This window comes from Podarcis muralis, chromosome 11, assembly GCF_964188315.1.
Source record: "Podarcis muralis chromosome 11, rPodMur119.hap1.1, whole genome shotgun sequence".
Lineage (NCBI taxonomy): Eukaryota > Metazoa > Chordata > Lepidosauria > Squamata > Lacertidae > Podarcis > Podarcis muralis.
Window position 1 is genome coordinate 45,067,322 of NC_135665.1, and position 16,533 is coordinate 45,083,854.

Sequence of the window (16,533 nt, forward strand, 5' to 3'; positions counted from 1 at the left end):
CATAAAGTCATCCAATCACAGCTCAGTTGGCTGAGTCCCTGCTCTCCAGGGACAAGGGTGTTGAATCTGTGTAGCTCCAGCTGAGCCAAGATGTTGGGTTTATGGGTAGTCTCGTAATCTGGGGAACCGGGTTCGCGTCTCCGCTTCTCCACATGTAGCTGCTGGGTGACCTTGGGCCAGTCACACTTCTTTGAAGTCTCTCAGCCCCACTCACCTCACAGAGTTTTGTTGTGGGGGAGGAAGGGAAAGGAGAATGTTAGCTGCTTTGAGACTCCTGAAGGGGAGTGAAAGGCGGGATATCAAATCCAAACTCTTCTTATGCTGGCATATCTCAGCTACACTGGGGATTGGCTGGTTTAAGACTGACCAGCTCCTAACTTCCTTATCCCGATAGATCTTGGGTTTGTATTGTCCTGTCAATACAGCAGTTTCAACTGGTCCTCAGACCCTATGGGGACTAGAATGGACCACTCAGCATCCTAGTTGCCTCCTCTGGGCAAACTCCTGTTTGTCAATGTCCTTCTTAAAATGTGGTGCCCAGATAGCAATATGTAAAAGGTATTAAGAAGGTATTACATAAATGAGAAACTGCAAGCAACAAAGCAAGATAAGGGGTGCCTTCAACAGTATGCAGAATTAGGACTCAGTTAAAGGTAAAGGTAAAGGGACCCCTGACCATTAAGTCCAGTTGTGACCGACTCTGGGATTGCGGCACTCATCTCGCTTTATTGGCCGAGAGAGCTGGAGTACAGCTTCCGGGTCATGTGGCCAGCATGACTAAGCCGCTTCTGGTGAACCAGAGCAGTGCATGGAAATGCCGTTTACCTTCCCGCTGGAGCAGTACCTATTTATCTACTTGCACTTTGACGTGCTTTCAAACTGCTAGGTTGGCAGGAGCAAGCACTGAGCAACGGGAGCTCACCCCGTCGTGGGGATTTGAACCGCCAACCTTCTGATCAGCAAGTTCTAGGCTCTGTGGTTTAACCCACAGCGCCAATATACAAATGTGACATTAGATGGCGACAATCAGCTATGCCAAATTCAACATATTTTTCAAAATGATTTTTTAAAAGCATTTTCAGAGTGTTCTTTTAATATGTGTGTAGATTCCACCTTAGTTATAACAGCAGAATGAACTTTGCACACAGTATGCTTTTTAAGGATCAGAATGTAAACACTTCAGGCTAACAATAAATGGTACACCCTCCAGGCTATCATTTTCTCTGCTAAAGGAAGTCTCTGAGACTATTTAACAGGGTTATAGTCCACTAGCTTTTACTCAGAGTAGTCCCACTGAAATCAATGGGTCTAAAGTTGGACATGGCCAGCAATCATAATGGATCTACTTTGAGTAACAGTCAGTTGAATTCAGCCCATAATTATGAGGCTGTAGTCAACCAAGTCCTACTCAAAGTAGACCCATTGAAATTACGGAACCTCTTAGCCATATTCATTAACTTCAATGGGCCTACTTTGAGTGGGACTAGCATTGAATACCATCTGTTCTATGGAACTCCTGATATAGGATGGGATTCACTAAACAAAGCCACAGGGGCTTGTGCTCATTCAATGGGTCTTTCTCCCAGAATTCTCTCGAGGGGAGGGGATCAGGAGAACTCCCAGAACAGCTTGAAGGAGGAAGGGGAAAGGGAAGAGAGGCAATTCCTTCCAGCAAGCTGGCAATGCTTGTGCAGACAGACCTTTCTTCACAGAGTGACGTTGAACCCAGCCCACGGGCAGCAAATTCAACAAAGCTGGAGCATGTAAACTTTTAATGCCCACAGGAAGTAATACAGTAATAACACTAAGCATATCTATATATGGGCTCATGCAAAATTGCTACTGAGTGAAATAATTTGTCATCTAAAGATAAACTACCAAAAAACCCCCACACAACCCCACTTCCTGTCTCATTAACTGCTGGACTGGAATTGTGTAGGAGGACAGCAAGAGACATAATAATGCAGTCATTTTCCAAACACTCCTCCTTGAAATAGTCACAACCACTTACAAATCTTTTACTGACGTTTCAGATGCAAGGGGTTGGTCAATGAGCAGCTCTTGGAAAATAACCACTGGGCTCCTGTGGGGAATTGTACAGCTCAGACTGAAAGCCCTGAAGGCCAGGCACTGTTTTCCTTACTCAATATAACACAAGGGCAGCTGATCAGAGAAGAATTGTTTGTTTCTTTTAAGAGTGGTGACCCTTATTAAGATGCATAGTATATGCACATGGCACCCACAGTTTATATGTTGATTGGTTCAAGCTGCGCCCAGTGGCCAAGGAAGACCTCATGAAAATAAAATGAAAACAGGGAGATCTGATGAAGCAACTAGTGTTTCCAAGAACGAAACACTCAGATTTGTTGTGGGAATTCGGGACTTTTTAAAATGAGGACACAAACTGCTTAGATATAAGAACTTCCTGGACAACACAACGGTGTTTGGCATTCCCAGGCAAGTCAAGGCTATGCTGTGTTGACAGTCTGGACTGAAGATGTAAACTCTTTTTTACAGTCTTGGGTTGGTAGTACTCTGTGAAGCTCCAATGTTTGTCCGCTATCACCATCAAATGGTATACTTTCAGCTGATTTTTAAGATGTCTTCTTGTTTGTAAGTGAGGCTTTGGGACTACAGCTTAGCATATTTTTATAAAATTATAGACCAGTTTCCCATCAGAACACAGTTGAAAATATATTCATGTCCTTTATATTTATCAATTAGTAATGCCTTTCCCCCCTTTCAAGCCCACTATGTTTCCAGCATTCAATGAGCATGGACCCTTGCTTAGCAAACGCTGAATTTAAAAGCTGAATTTATAGCTGTCTTTAGCTACAACCAGCTAAGGTCAAGTTCATATGTTCGTCTGACTACAACAGCTATGTCTTTTATGTGTGAAGCATCCATTAGAGATCAAAGAAAGAACATTCATATCACCCATCACTTTAAACACTTGAAAAGTTCACACATCTAACAGTCACCGTCTCAATTATCTTTTTGGTGCCTATTTAGGGCCTTCTATTTGCAACAAGCCTTTAGAATGAAGATTTTAATGCCAGTCTGTATCTGTACCAGACCTGAAATTGTTTTTACTGTGATTGTTATTATGGTTAAATTGCTTTGGGATGTTTTATTGGAAGCAATTCATAAATGAAACTAAGCAAGTAAACAGCTTTCCTGAGCCACCTGCCACCTTGTTAAGACTCCACCATGATTTCCTGACTTAACCCTGTTCCTTCCCCACCACTTGTCAGCCCCTGACTTTTTCTACCTTCCTTACCTCCATAAATCATAATAATAATATAATAATATCAATTTATTATTTATACCCCACACATCTGGCTGAGTTTCCCCAGCCACTCTGGGTGGCTCCCAATCGAGTATTAAAAACAATACAGCATTAAATATTAAAAACTTGCCTAAACAGGGCTGCCTTCAGATGTCATTTAAAAATAGGATAGTTGCTTATTTCCTTGACATCTGGGAGGACGTTCCACAGGGCGGGCGCCACTACCGAGAAGGCCCTCTGTCTGGTTCCCTGTAACCTCACTTCTCGCAATGAGGGAACCGCCAGAAGGCCCTTGGCTCTGGATCTCAGTGTCCGGGCTGAACAATGAGGGAACCACCAGAAGGCCCTCGGCTCTGGATCTCAGTGTCCGGGCTGAACGATGGGTGTGGAGACGCTCCTTCAGGTATACAGGACTGAGGCCGTTTAGGGCTTTAAAGGTCAGCACCAATGTTTTGAATTGTGCTCGGAAACGTACTGGGAGCCAATGCAGATCTCTGAGGACCGGTGTTATATGGTCCTGGTGGCCACTCCTAGTCACCAGTCTAACTGCCGCGTTCTGGATTAATTGCAGTTTCTGGGTCACCTTCAAAGGTACCCACCTTCAAAGGTAGAATGCATTGCAGTAGTCCAAGCGGGAGATAACCAGAGCATGCACCACTCTGGCGAGACAGTCTGCGGGCAGGTAGGGGTTTCAGCCTGTGTACCAGATGGAGCTGGTAGACAGCTGCCCTGGACACAGAATTGACCTGCGCCTCTATGGACAGTTGTGAGTCCAAAATGACTCCCAGGCTGCGCACCTGATCCTTCAAATCTAACCAGGGCAGAGAGGGTGAAATGGCAGCTGAGTGATACTGATGACTCTGTGACTTATAAGGTGGCTCTCTATGCCTTGGCAGCTAGGAAGTTTAGGAAGAAAGAACTGAATGGGTTAGCGGTCAATTGCAAAGGGGACTCTGAGATCTAATTTGCAAATTTTGTTTGAAAATTGTTTTTTATTCTGCATAACAAGAAATTTTTGGTGGATTTGATCATGGTTCTACTGCATATGTAGTGACTGCTTTTTTCATTCTTTGGATGCTGCCATGGCCTTTGGCTAGTGCAATAAAAATTATTAAATTAAAAAATTAAAATCATTGAAGTTAGATGAGGTCTCCTCTGAATTAGAGCTTTGTATGGATTATTATGAGAGTCTGCCTGCAATTCATCATGCTGCAGATGGTTTGAGAGGGTGCTCCTAAATCACAACTTGAAAACTAGTCTTTATAAAAAACCAACTGGAGGTGAAGAGCTGCCCCCATTCTTAATCAATTTGGCAAGATTTTGTTTATGACCTGATCCAGTGAACCCAAACAAATGAAGTGAAACATCGTGACAGCATTTGCCTTCCTAACTAAACAGATCAATAACAGTACTGGTGCAGAAGTGAACTATTTGCTAGAAATTATTTATAACTCTAGGTTTGCTGAATGTACACAAAATGTGATGCAAACGGAATGTGGGTATATTTTGTTCTAGGATTTTTTAACTGGTTTGTAGTTTTGAATTAAATTGCAATGCACAGGAAATCATATATAATATCTGTACTAAAAAAAAGAGTGAGCTAAGTTTGCTTCATACTTATTTTTAGCCTCTAAACAAATAAGGCCTTCTTCTTTTTAAATTTACATTTATAGAGTGCCAAGTCACTGAGCATCTGAATTTCAAGCAAGGAACAATGCTATACAGATCTACAAGCTAGGATTTTTTGCTAGTACTGTGACACTTACATTTCTCTCAATAGAATTTACATATCCTTCTCTCCTCAACCTTCCCATCTTACCTTCCTGTACTTTGTACCCTGTACACACCTGTTAGTAACACCAGCTGCTTATTTCCTATTTCCTACTGTTGAATGGCAGTTGTCAGAGTACAGTAAGGCATTGTTTTGCTGGATAACAGCAAAAGTCAATTGACTTTATGTGCAACTTTCTAATATTGTGCCAGAAAAATAACTTAGAATCACAGAATGATAAAGCAGCTTGGTGCAGGAATCTCACAACTACAGCATCCCTGACCATGTACCCTCCTCCTGCATAGCTATTAAGAGTTGGACTGGAAGACCAGGGTTCAAATCCCCACCTGGCATAAGGTTTACTGAGTGGTTGTGAAAAGGTAGGATATAAATGTTATAGATGAATAAATAGCAGTTCCAGCAAAGGAGAGCCCAACGCCTTTATTTAAAAATAGTAAGCATATAAATATGATTTTATATTTATATTTACATTCCAATTTTCCAACAAAGAAGCTCACAATAATCACAATACCATTAAAAACAAACATTGCAACTACTATACTATCAAACACAATAACATAAAGAAAACAACAACAAATTCAGCAAAATGATACAATTCAATAAAGTCGTAGTAATTCAAAATGTCAGAAAATGTCAGAAATCATTAATCAAAATGATTAATACTATTCAATAAAGTCATAGTATAGGCAGCAACCATTTTGCGGGGGTGGTCCGTTCCTGGCTCCCACATGCATTGGTGGAGCCCATGCCCTTCCCCCATTCTGCCCCAGTTCTACGCCCTTCCAGGTCCCAAAATACCCATGTGTCATGGCCATGCATCAATTGGACATGTGCAAAATGGTCACCGCCATACAAATGGTTGGGTCCAAAGAAGTCCGAACATGTATGCAAAGCATTTCCAAGTGTCCACTTGGAAGCGGGCAGGGGAAGGAGAGAGAAGTGATTTTTAATGTTTGAAGTTTTATTCTGAATGTTTGAAGTTTAATGTTCTATTGAAAGCCGCCCAGAGTGGCTGGGGAAACCCAGCCAGATGGGCAGGGTAGAAATAATAATAATAATAATAATAATAATAATAATAATAATAATAATTTGCTGATGTTCCCTTTGTGTTGCAACCTCATGCTGCACCTCATGGAATTATGAAGCATTGCCCTCAAAAGGAAGTAAAGGAAATGTCATCATACGGAAACCAGCAGAAAAACACACACATTTCTGTACATTGTTTGCCTAAAATACTTTTAGGTAAACCTTTAAGGATTTTGAAGTATTGTATTGCCTCTAATCCAGCCTTAAACCCCAAGCCAGCCTTCAGAAAACAAGGAAGAAAATACAGGTATTACAGGTAACAAAACAAAACACATAAAATATCCTGGTAAGGCTGGCTTTGCTGCCAGCTCCAAAAATAGTAGTGCAACCACACAAAAATGCAATGTGTTTCTTGTAGATAAATAATAATAATAATAATATGAGTACTCATAGTCGCACCCATCACAAACTTGCTTCCTTCAGGCTATCTCCTTTAAATGGTGATGCTTCTTGAAGCTCTTACCAAATGCATCAGAACGTGTTTCCTCATCCCCAAACCAGAAGAAATACATCCATGTGCAATGTTTTATCTAGAATGCTTCTTCTACAGGATAGATAAAAGTATTTATCAAAAAGATTTTTCTCATTTGGAGAATGAATTAAAGGGAGGGGGTACTGAGATAACCATGCATAACCTTGCGTGTATGTCTACAAAAGCCAAAAGACCACAGATAACAGTACAATGAAAAGAAGTAACCACACTTCCTCACCCCCCACTACACCTATGTTCCCTTGCCTGATCTTAGTCATCACAAGAAACCAGCAAAGTGGCTTTTTACATGCCTGCTCTTGCTTCTCTCCAAACCATCTCACACAATCTGCAACAGTGCAGAGGCTAAAATGACGTTATCTTCTGATCAACTTCCTAGTGCCTCTAAATGGGTGCTTATTGTGAGGTTGGTGCTTTTATTTATTCCATTAAATTTATATATCACTTGATTGTAAAAAAAAAAAAAAGCAACAACCCTCAAAGCAGTTTACAAAAAGCAAGAACGATTAAAAAAACTATTTAGAATATAAAATAAAACCAGCAATAAACTAAAAATGAATCCACTTTTTAGATATCTGCGTAAGCTTATCTAAACAAATATGGTTTTGACAAGAACCAAAAATAGTACAATGAAGACACCTGTCTGATATCAATAAGCAGGGAGTTCTAAAGTGACACTAAAATATCAATTTCTTTGAAATGCAGAATGGGTATTATGTTACACCTGCAACAGTGCCAGTTCCTCAGATCGAAGCAGTTGAGTAGGCATACATCTCACAGGTAAACTAGTTCTAGGGTTGTTAAGGGCTTTGTATCCTAATAGTGGGACACGGGTGGCGCTGTGGGTTAAACCACAGAGCCTAGGACTTGCCGATCAGAAGGTCGGCGGTTCAAATCCCCGTGACAGGGTGAGCTACTGTTGCTTGGTCCCTGCTCCTGCCAACCTAGCAGTTCGAAAGCACATCAAAGTGCAAGTAGATAAATAGGTACCACTCCGGCGGGAAGGTAAAAGGCATTTCCATGCGCTGCTCTGGTTCACCAGAAGCGGCTTAGTCATGCTGGCCACATGACCTGGAAGCTGCAAGCTGGCTCCCTCAGCCAGTAAAGCGAGATGAGCGCTGCAACCCCAGAGTCGGCCACGACTGGACCTAATGGTCAGGGGTCCCTTTACCTTTACCTTTATACTAATAGTAACACATTGACACTTTCTATGCATACATGTTTTGTTCAGCATCTATACAACATCACTGGCATGAGAATGCCTGTCTATATCCCCCAATTCCTGCCTTCCATGGGAAATCTTGTATGTAAAAAGTAAAACTGTTGCCAGCAGCTCATTTGCAGTACTGTATCTCAATGGCCCACCTGCAAACTAAGTTGGACATGCCTGATTTAGAGCAAGTCTCTTCTCCCAGTGCAGCTGCAGAAGACCTGGCCCACAATGTTTGGACAGGTTCCCCTAGCTCTCTTGTGAGACTTGCTTGGGGGAAAAGGTGAAGGAGGCTGCAGTGGGGAGGATGGGAAGGGGAAGATCAGTTACGTGGGCTTTCTGCCAGCGAAACACTGGCTACAACCCTCTCTCTTTCAGTGGCTAACAATGATTTAAGGATTAAACACAGAAATGTTGACTGCTCTGCATACATGGGCCCTTAAACAATATGCCCCAAAACAACCGAAGCATATGCTGCTGGCATGGAGCAGCATGTAGAACTCTGATCGGAATGCAGCTTGTGTCCTGTCTGCATTTCAACACGGTAACCATGGAAATGGGGACAAGCCTGCACAAAGCCAAACAATGGAAACCTTGAAATGAGTAAGTGAAAATGACAACAGGGAATTGTGAATGTTCAAGACTTTTCAGAGTGCTAATGCCTTGGTCTAGCCTTCTGAAGTAAAAACAACTTAGAAACCCATATATATATATATCCCCTCTGTGCCCAAATTTAATTACATTCCATTTGTTTTGAAACCTTTTTAATACAGTGGTACCTCGGGTTACATACGCTTCAGGTTACAGACTCCACTAACCCAGAAATATTACCTCAGGTTAAGAATTTTGCTTCAGGATGAGAACAGAAATCGTGCTCCAGCAACGCAGCGGCAGCAGGAGGCCCCATTAGCTAAAGTGGTGCTTCAGGTTAAGAACAGTTTCAAGTTAAGAACGGACCTCCGGAACAAATTAAGTACTTAACCTGAGGTACCACTGTATTTACATCTGCCTGCTAATAAAGTTGCAATTCAGCTTAGAAATTATCTGAAAAGGGCTGGCTTGCCTAGATACATTTTAAAAGTACATACAGTAGTACCTCGGGTTAAGAATTTAATTCGTTCCAGAGGTCCGTTCTTAACTTGAAACTGTTCTTAACCTGAGGTACCACTTAAGCTAATGGGGCTTCCCGCTGCTGCCATGCCGCCACCACATAATTTCTGTTCTCATCCTGAAGCAAAGTTCTTCCCTGAGGTACTATTTCTGGGTTAGCGGAGTCTGTAACCTGAAGCGTCTGTAACCTGAAGCGTATGTAACCCGAGGTACCACTGTACTTCTTGTCCTTTACATATTATCTGATTTTATTTGCAAAATGTTGTTGAATGCTGCTGTGGGGACTCAGGTCTTGCTTGCGTGTTTCCCACAGCCATCTGGTTAACCATTGTGGTCTGTGAACCACTTAATTCAAGTAACCCAGAACATCTGTATTTGCACTGGATTTGCTTTTACTGACAATGGAAATCATGGCTGTTTTGACCAGGGATAGGCTTTTTGACAGGCTAAGCAGGCCTTGTCCCTCAACATTTATCAATGAAAGGGGCAGGGGCCTTCCTCAGTGACATGGCCTAGGGTCCATGGTTTAATAATATGGTGATGTGTTTCAGGGGTGCCAAGTTAAATAAAATATGGGGGGGCAGATAAGCCCCACCCCACATAATCAATCACATGACGCGGCACACACACCATTTGAATGGCAATGCCCATTAACTTTGGGGCCCCCAGGCCCTTCAAATATTTTATTGGGGGGCTGAAGGGACCTTAGCCTCTAGGAGTTGGCTCCTATGATGGGTTTACGGTAATTATAACGCTTGACTCTGAAGGTTAAAAAACATTTTCTTTTTCTCATAACGGTGAAAGATTGGGTTTTCATCAGTTGCCATCCTCAAGTCTAAATGCAAAAGCAGGGTGAATGCTAAACCTGACCTGAGGTGAAAGCTGACAAGACTTCACAGAACTTTCTCACAACAAAAACTGGCACATCCATCATATTAGCAAAGCAAGACTATGGCTGTTAAAATTTGTGGTTTGTGGTTTGCTTTGTAGAACAAAAACAGTGGTCCACCAAGTCCCCCAGCAATTTCCATGTGGTCCACACACACACAAAGTTTGAGAACTGCTGATCTACACTGTTTTGACAGTATTGGTACACACTGTCACTCCAGGCTGGGTGCTTTTACAACGTGAATTGGTGCTTTTGTTTATAGTCCAAATACTCTCACCATGAGAATAAAAGCCAGATTAGACAAAAATGCAGATAGAACATTTCATGAACTGAGACTTCATCCTTTCTTGGGGGGGGGGGGGGGAATCACAGGGTGGTTTTCATGCCACAATTCTTCCAAAAGGTTAATGTCTTTTGTATCTGATTTCATTCCTTCTGGCACTGCATTCCACAATGTTTCCCATAGTTACTGAAATAACATGTTGGAACTTCTTACAGGTAAATGTTTTTGCATGCCATCCAACTCCACCATTAGCTCAGAAGGATTAAAAAAAACCCTGATTTTTACAATCTGGAAACGTTGAAGGAAAAAGCTATGACATGAGAATATCGCAGCTGCTGTTCCCATAAAAATATGTGTAAACTTATCCAAAAACACAAGGCAGTTTAGATTTCCAAACTTTACATTCATCTTGGCTCAAGGATGAACATGGTATGTAAGATAACCTCAAGTTTAGATTATTATTTAAAGTTATTCAACTATAAAGGATTTTTAAAAAAACCACCTTAAGGTTCTTAAACCTATAATTACATGATCATTACTACACCAATATCTCCATATTTCAGAACTAGGACCTGAAAGAATACAGTGGTTTGCTTAAACTAGGCATGGGCATTCCAGATCTTGTTGGACTCCATCAGTCCCAGCTTTGTTGTTGTTGACATTTTACAACATGATCTCCTATTCCAGGCCAGAAAACATGGTATGAAATAAGAGTAAGGACAGGAATCTTTTTGAGCCTCTCGCAGAATGCCATGATTGGCTACAGGGTATTGCGAGACTTCTAGGTGTTAAACCAGCAGCAGTTAGCATGGTGGAAGTATTTACATGACCTCCCAACACTGTGGTGTCTCTGGAGCAAAAGGGCAAGAAGTGAGTCGGCAGTGAGGTCAGCATGGTGCAAATGTACTGCTGGGGGTGCTGGACTGCCTCTGCCAGTGCATTCACACTGTGCTGCCCTCACCATTGTCTCAGCCCTACTCTTCGGCCTCCTGGTGTGCTGCAGCAGCGCTGGTGACAGGAGGTTAGGCAAGCATCACTGTCCTGCTGAATGCTGCTGTGCGAGGAGGTGAGGAACACAAGCTGAAGGAACACCCCAGAGTCTGCTGTCTAGACAAGTGGTTGCAAGCAAGCCTAGTCATACATGTCAAAGTCAAAAGCAACAACACCACTTCATCTAGCTCTCAGTAGTATAACCAAAGTGTTGCTTTATTGTTTCTTAGGGAAGAGTAGTAGCTCAGTGGTGGAGCATCTGCATTGCCCAGATTCAATCCCTGTCATCCCCTTGTAGGGTTGATTCCAAACTTTTGGCCATCAACTGGAGATAAGAGTTGGTTTGCTGTAGTGGCTAAGAGTATGAGCCATCAAGTCCCTGTTTAAAATTTCACTTTAGCCATTAATTCACTAGGACCTCAATCCTACATGCTTATCTGGGTGTAAGTCTCATGGGTGGTATACTCCTGAGGTAACACGTTAAGGATCACATGGCAATATGGATATAAACATACCGGACTACCTTGCAAGAATGGTGTAATAATTATTGAGCTAAAATGGTTCCAACAGTTGAGAGCTAGTACAGAAATGCTAGGGACGCGGGTGGCACTGTGGGTAAAAGCCTCAGCGCCTAGGGCTTGCCGATTGAAAGGTCGGCGGTTTGAATCCCCGCGGCGGGGTGCGCTCCCGCTGCTCGGTCCCAGCGCCTGCCAACCTAGCAGTTCGAAAACACCCCCGGGTGCAAGTAGATAAATAGGGACCGCTTACTGGCGGGAAGGTAAACGGCGTTCCGTGTGCTGCGCTGGCTCGCCAGATGCAGCTTGTCACACTGGCCACATGACCTGGAAGTGTCTTTGGACAGCACTGGCCCCCGGCCTATAGAGTGAGATGGGCGCACAACCCTAGAGTCTGTCAAGACTGGCCCGTACGGGCAGGGGTACCTTTACCTTTACCTTACAGAAATGCTAGAGGGGTTGTTTTAAAAACAAAAAGCAAATTAGTAATAATTATTCTGCCCAAGGAGTCCATGGCAGCATACCCAATTCTCTTCCCATTTTATCTTCACACCTGCCCTGCAGGATAGCCTAGGCTGAGAGTGTCTGGGATAACGTCCCTAAGCAAGTGTCATGTCTGAATGGGGATCAGTCTCCCCAGTCTTAGTCCAAGAAGAAACCCTGCATCCACATGGGCTGCCTCGATGTATAATCGCTTTCTCTTCATCTACACCCTTGGTCTGTATATTATCCACAACAATTTATTGTTGTTATTGTTTCTGTTATAAAGACAACTCAGTCAGTAGACCATGAAGTTCTTAATCTCAGGTTTGTGGGTTCAAGACCCACAGTGAGCAAAAGATCCCTACATTTCAGGGGGTTGGACTAGATGACCCTCATGTTCCTTTCCAACACTTACAATTCTATGATTAAAAAAATCCTTCTAGGAGCACCTTAGTACTACACGAAAGCTCATACCAATAACAAACTTAGTTGGTCTCTAAGGTGCTACTGGAAGGATTTTTGTTGTTGTTGTTTTGTTTTGACTATGGCAGACCAACATGGCTACCTACCTGTAACTAATTCTATGATAGTCTATGAAGATCCAGCCCAAATCCAAAAAGGCTGTCAAGTCTCACAGGTTTCAACAGAAGAGAGTTAAAAGCGCCATTCACACACACCATGATTGACAGCAGTGCGACTAAGTTTTCCAGATCCACCAAAAGTCAAGCCCATTAATTTCAATAGGCCTACTCTAAGTAAAACTTAGCTGAATGGCATCCTGACTGAGTTATCACCAGCAGAGAAGGTTTGTTTGTGTTTTCCTCCCGGGGAGATTTACAAACGGAGCCCAAAATGATACTTTTCGATGCTGGTGGGGTTTTTTTGGGGGGGGGATGGGGGGGTTAAGCAGAGAGGCGCCCTTGCTTTGCAAGCGCCGCGCATCCCGGTGCAGTTCAGGATTTGGCAGAAGAAGCGCGTCCCGAGGCGACAGCAGAAGCTCCTGCCCTGCTGCAGCGGGCGAGTTCCCACCTGCCCGACAAGAAAGCCGCCGACTTACCTGAGCTGAGCAGCAGCAGCAGCAGCAGCAGGCGCCTCACAGCCAGGCAGCTCACGCAGCGTCCTCTCGCGCCCATAGTTCCCAGCGGAGAAGGGTCCGCGCTGGCGACTGTACCAAGCCGAAGAAAGAGAGAGGGGAGGAGGGTCGAGGCGAGGGCGCAAGGTGCAGCTCGGCCGCGGCAGGCGAGTGAAACGAGCTGCGCGAGCCACGAGAAGTCGTGAGAGGGCAGGGCAGCTCCGCCCACCGCCGGCCACCCCCGCCACGCTCCTGCTGGTGGAAGGAGCCCCCAGGGAGAGAAGGCGGCAGCCCCTCCCCGTTCCCCTCGCCAACAAACACCTCCTGCGGACCGACGTCGCCGCCCAGAGACTAAAAGTCTCTCAGGGCCCGCGCTTTCCCGCCACAAACGCGCGAGCTTTCTTCATTCACCTGCCTCATAACTCGAACTCCGAGCACGCCCCCCTCGGAAAGCTCAACTTTTTCGTCTCACAGGCCGGCCAGGAGTGACGAAAACAGGCGGCTGTTTCGGTTGGCGCCCGTGGTGCTGCCAGGGCAGGACTTTAGGGCGGATGGCCAGGACCCTATTCAGCGCAACTATATTTTAAAGCCAGTGAAGTAACATCTAAAGTGAACATCAAAAAAAGGAGGTTCTGTGTCTAAAACAACCCTGAGGTGCCAGCCTGATTCTTTTCGAACTACAACTCCCATCAGCCCCTGCCAGCAGGGCCAATGGTCAAGGATGATGGGAGGTGTAGTCCAACAACCTGGAGGGCACCAGGTTGGCAAAGACTCGTGTAAAATTCCTTAATGCGCCCATTAGTGCCTTCTTGAGCGGAGGGATGACTAAGAATGTGTGGGCTTTTTGTTACCGCTTCTCCACAGAATTTTCCTAGTATGCTGTACCTGCCTGTTCATGCCCACTTTTGCCACTGCATGCAGAAGAGACGCCCAGCAGAGGACCATTTTTGTACCACAGTTTCCTTTGAGATATCCGTCACCTAAGCTTCCATAAACAGATGTAAGGAAGCTCCTTCCTCTGTCTGAGAACTGGCTTAGTGTCGGGATCTATGATGTGAGTCTGGAAGTCCCAAGGCTGAAATTTTGCCTTCATCACAAAGCTGGCTGGCCTTCCAAGCCATACTTTTTCAGTGTCGCCTTTTCCACCTGCACTATAGGCATAATTATACTGGCATATAATTTTCAGGGGTGCTGTGAGGATTACATTAAGTTCAGATAGGCACTGGCAACCAATGCAGGCATTTTAAAACAAGGGTTATTATGTCAGTTCTAAATGGACCCCTAGCTAATAATCTGGCTATTGCATTTTGAACCAGTTGCAGGTTTTCCAAGTTGTCTTCAATGGAAGTCCCACACAGAGCTATTTGCAATAATCCAGTCTGGAAGTAAACTGAGTGTGGAGTACCATGGCCAAATCATCTCTTTCCGAAAGGGGCTGCAGTTGGGAAGATGGAAAGTGTTGCCCTAGAGGGACACAAGAGTAATGAGGACAAGAGGTGCTCTCACATGCTACAAAAAAAAAAAGTCAAGGACCCTTGGATGGTTAAGTCCAGTCAAAGACTATGGGGTTGTGGCGCTCATCATGCTTTCAGGCTGAGGGAGCCGGCGTTTGTCCACAGGCAGCTTTCCAGGTCATGTGGCCAGCATGACTAAACCGCTTCTGGCACAACGGAACACCATAATGGAAACCAGAGTGCACGAAAATGCCATTTACCTTCCCGCTGCAGCAGTACCTACCAGTACAGTGGTACCTCAGGTTAAGTACTTAATTCGTTCCGGAGGTCTGTTCTTAACCTGAAACTGTTCTTAACCTGAAGCACCACTTTAGCTAATGGGGCCTCCTGCTGCCGCCGCACTGCCGGAGCACAATTTCTGTTCTTATCCTGAATCAAAGTTCTTAACCCGAGGTACTATTTCTGGGTTAGCGGAGTCTGTAACCTGAAGCATCTGTAACCTGAAGCGTATGTAACCCGAGGTACCACTGTATTTATCTACTTGCATTGGTGTGCTTTCGTACTGCTAGGTTGGCAGGAGCTGGGACAGAGCAATGGGAGCTCACCCCATCACGGGGATTCGAACTGCTGACCTTCCGATCAGGAAGCCCAAGAGGCTCAGTGGTTTAGACCACAGCACCACCTGTGTCTATGGCTCAGGTTTTTCTGACAGGTGCACCCTAGAGACCATAATAAGAGTTCCCTGAAATATGCACACCAGTACTAGTACCCTTTGTAGAGCTGCAATTTCCAGAGTGATTTAACGATCCTCTCTTCCCAGGGAACTTTGAGAATTGTAGTTCTGTGAGCGGAAATGGCATTTCTTGACAACTCGGAGCACCCTTAACAAACCACAGCTCCCATAATTCTTTTGGGGGAGCCATGACTATTAAAGTGGTGTAATAGTTATTTAAATGTATGGTGCATATACAACCCATATTGTATAAATAGATGAACAGGGACGCGGGTGGCGCTGTGTGTTAAACCACAGTGCCTAGGACTTGCCGATCAGAAGGTCGGCAGTTCAAATCCCTGCGCCAGGGTGAGCTCCCGTTGCTCGGTCCCTGCTCCTGCCAACCTAGCAGTTCAAAAGCACGTCAAAGTGCAAGTAGATAAATAGGTACCACTCCAGCGGGAAGGTAAACGGCGTTTCCGTGCGCTGCTCTGGTTCAACAGAAGCAGCTTAATCATGCTGGCAACATGACCTGGAAGCTGTACGCCGGCTCCCTTGGCCAATAAAGCGAGATGAGCGCTGCAACCCCAGTGTCGGTCACGACTGGACCTAATGGTCAGGGGTCCCTTTACCTTTAATAGTTATTTAAATGTATGGTGCATATGCAACCCATATTGTATAAATAGATGAACAGAAAGAACAACAACAACAAATTTTCCTGCCCATATTGGAGACATTTAGCTGAATGTTAACCTTGATACAATTCCAGTAGCCAATAGACTACTCAGAAACACTTGCCATAAAAATCTCATAGTAAATAGCTGGGTTGGGGTGGGGACTCTCTTAGCACACCATGAAGCGAGTGTCATTTATGTCTTACCAAATGTTTATCTGAAGAAGTGTGCATGCACACGAAAGCTCATACCAAGAACTAACTTAGTTGGTCTTTAAGGTGCTACTGGAAGGAATTTTTTTTTGTTTTGACTATGGCAGACCAACACGGCTACCCATCTGCAAATGTTTTGTGTTTGCATTTTTCATCTTAGGGTGGAATTTCTGTTTGAAAAAACTCTACAGGTTATTTCAAGACATAAAGCCAAAATAATTTCTGGCTTATCTTTAAACAAATGTTGAAGGAACTTATTAATATTTTGAAAG

The 16,533-nt window shown here is 44.1% G+C and overlaps 1 protein-coding gene across 1 annotated transcript in view; it reads right to left on the bottom strand.

The window, feature by feature from the left end:
* ITGA2 (integrin subunit alpha 2) overlaps positions 1-13,779 on the bottom strand; it is a 64,621-nt gene extending 50,842 nt beyond the window's left edge. The window contains exon 1 of the mRNA XM_028748457.2: positions 13,195-13,779. Coding sequence (XP_028604290.2) covers positions 13,195-13,270 — 76 coding nt within the window. The 5' untranslated portion in view covers positions 13,271-13,779. The remainder of the gene's footprint in view (positions 1-13,194) is intronic.
* Positions 13,780-16,533: the final 2,754 nt, after the last annotated feature.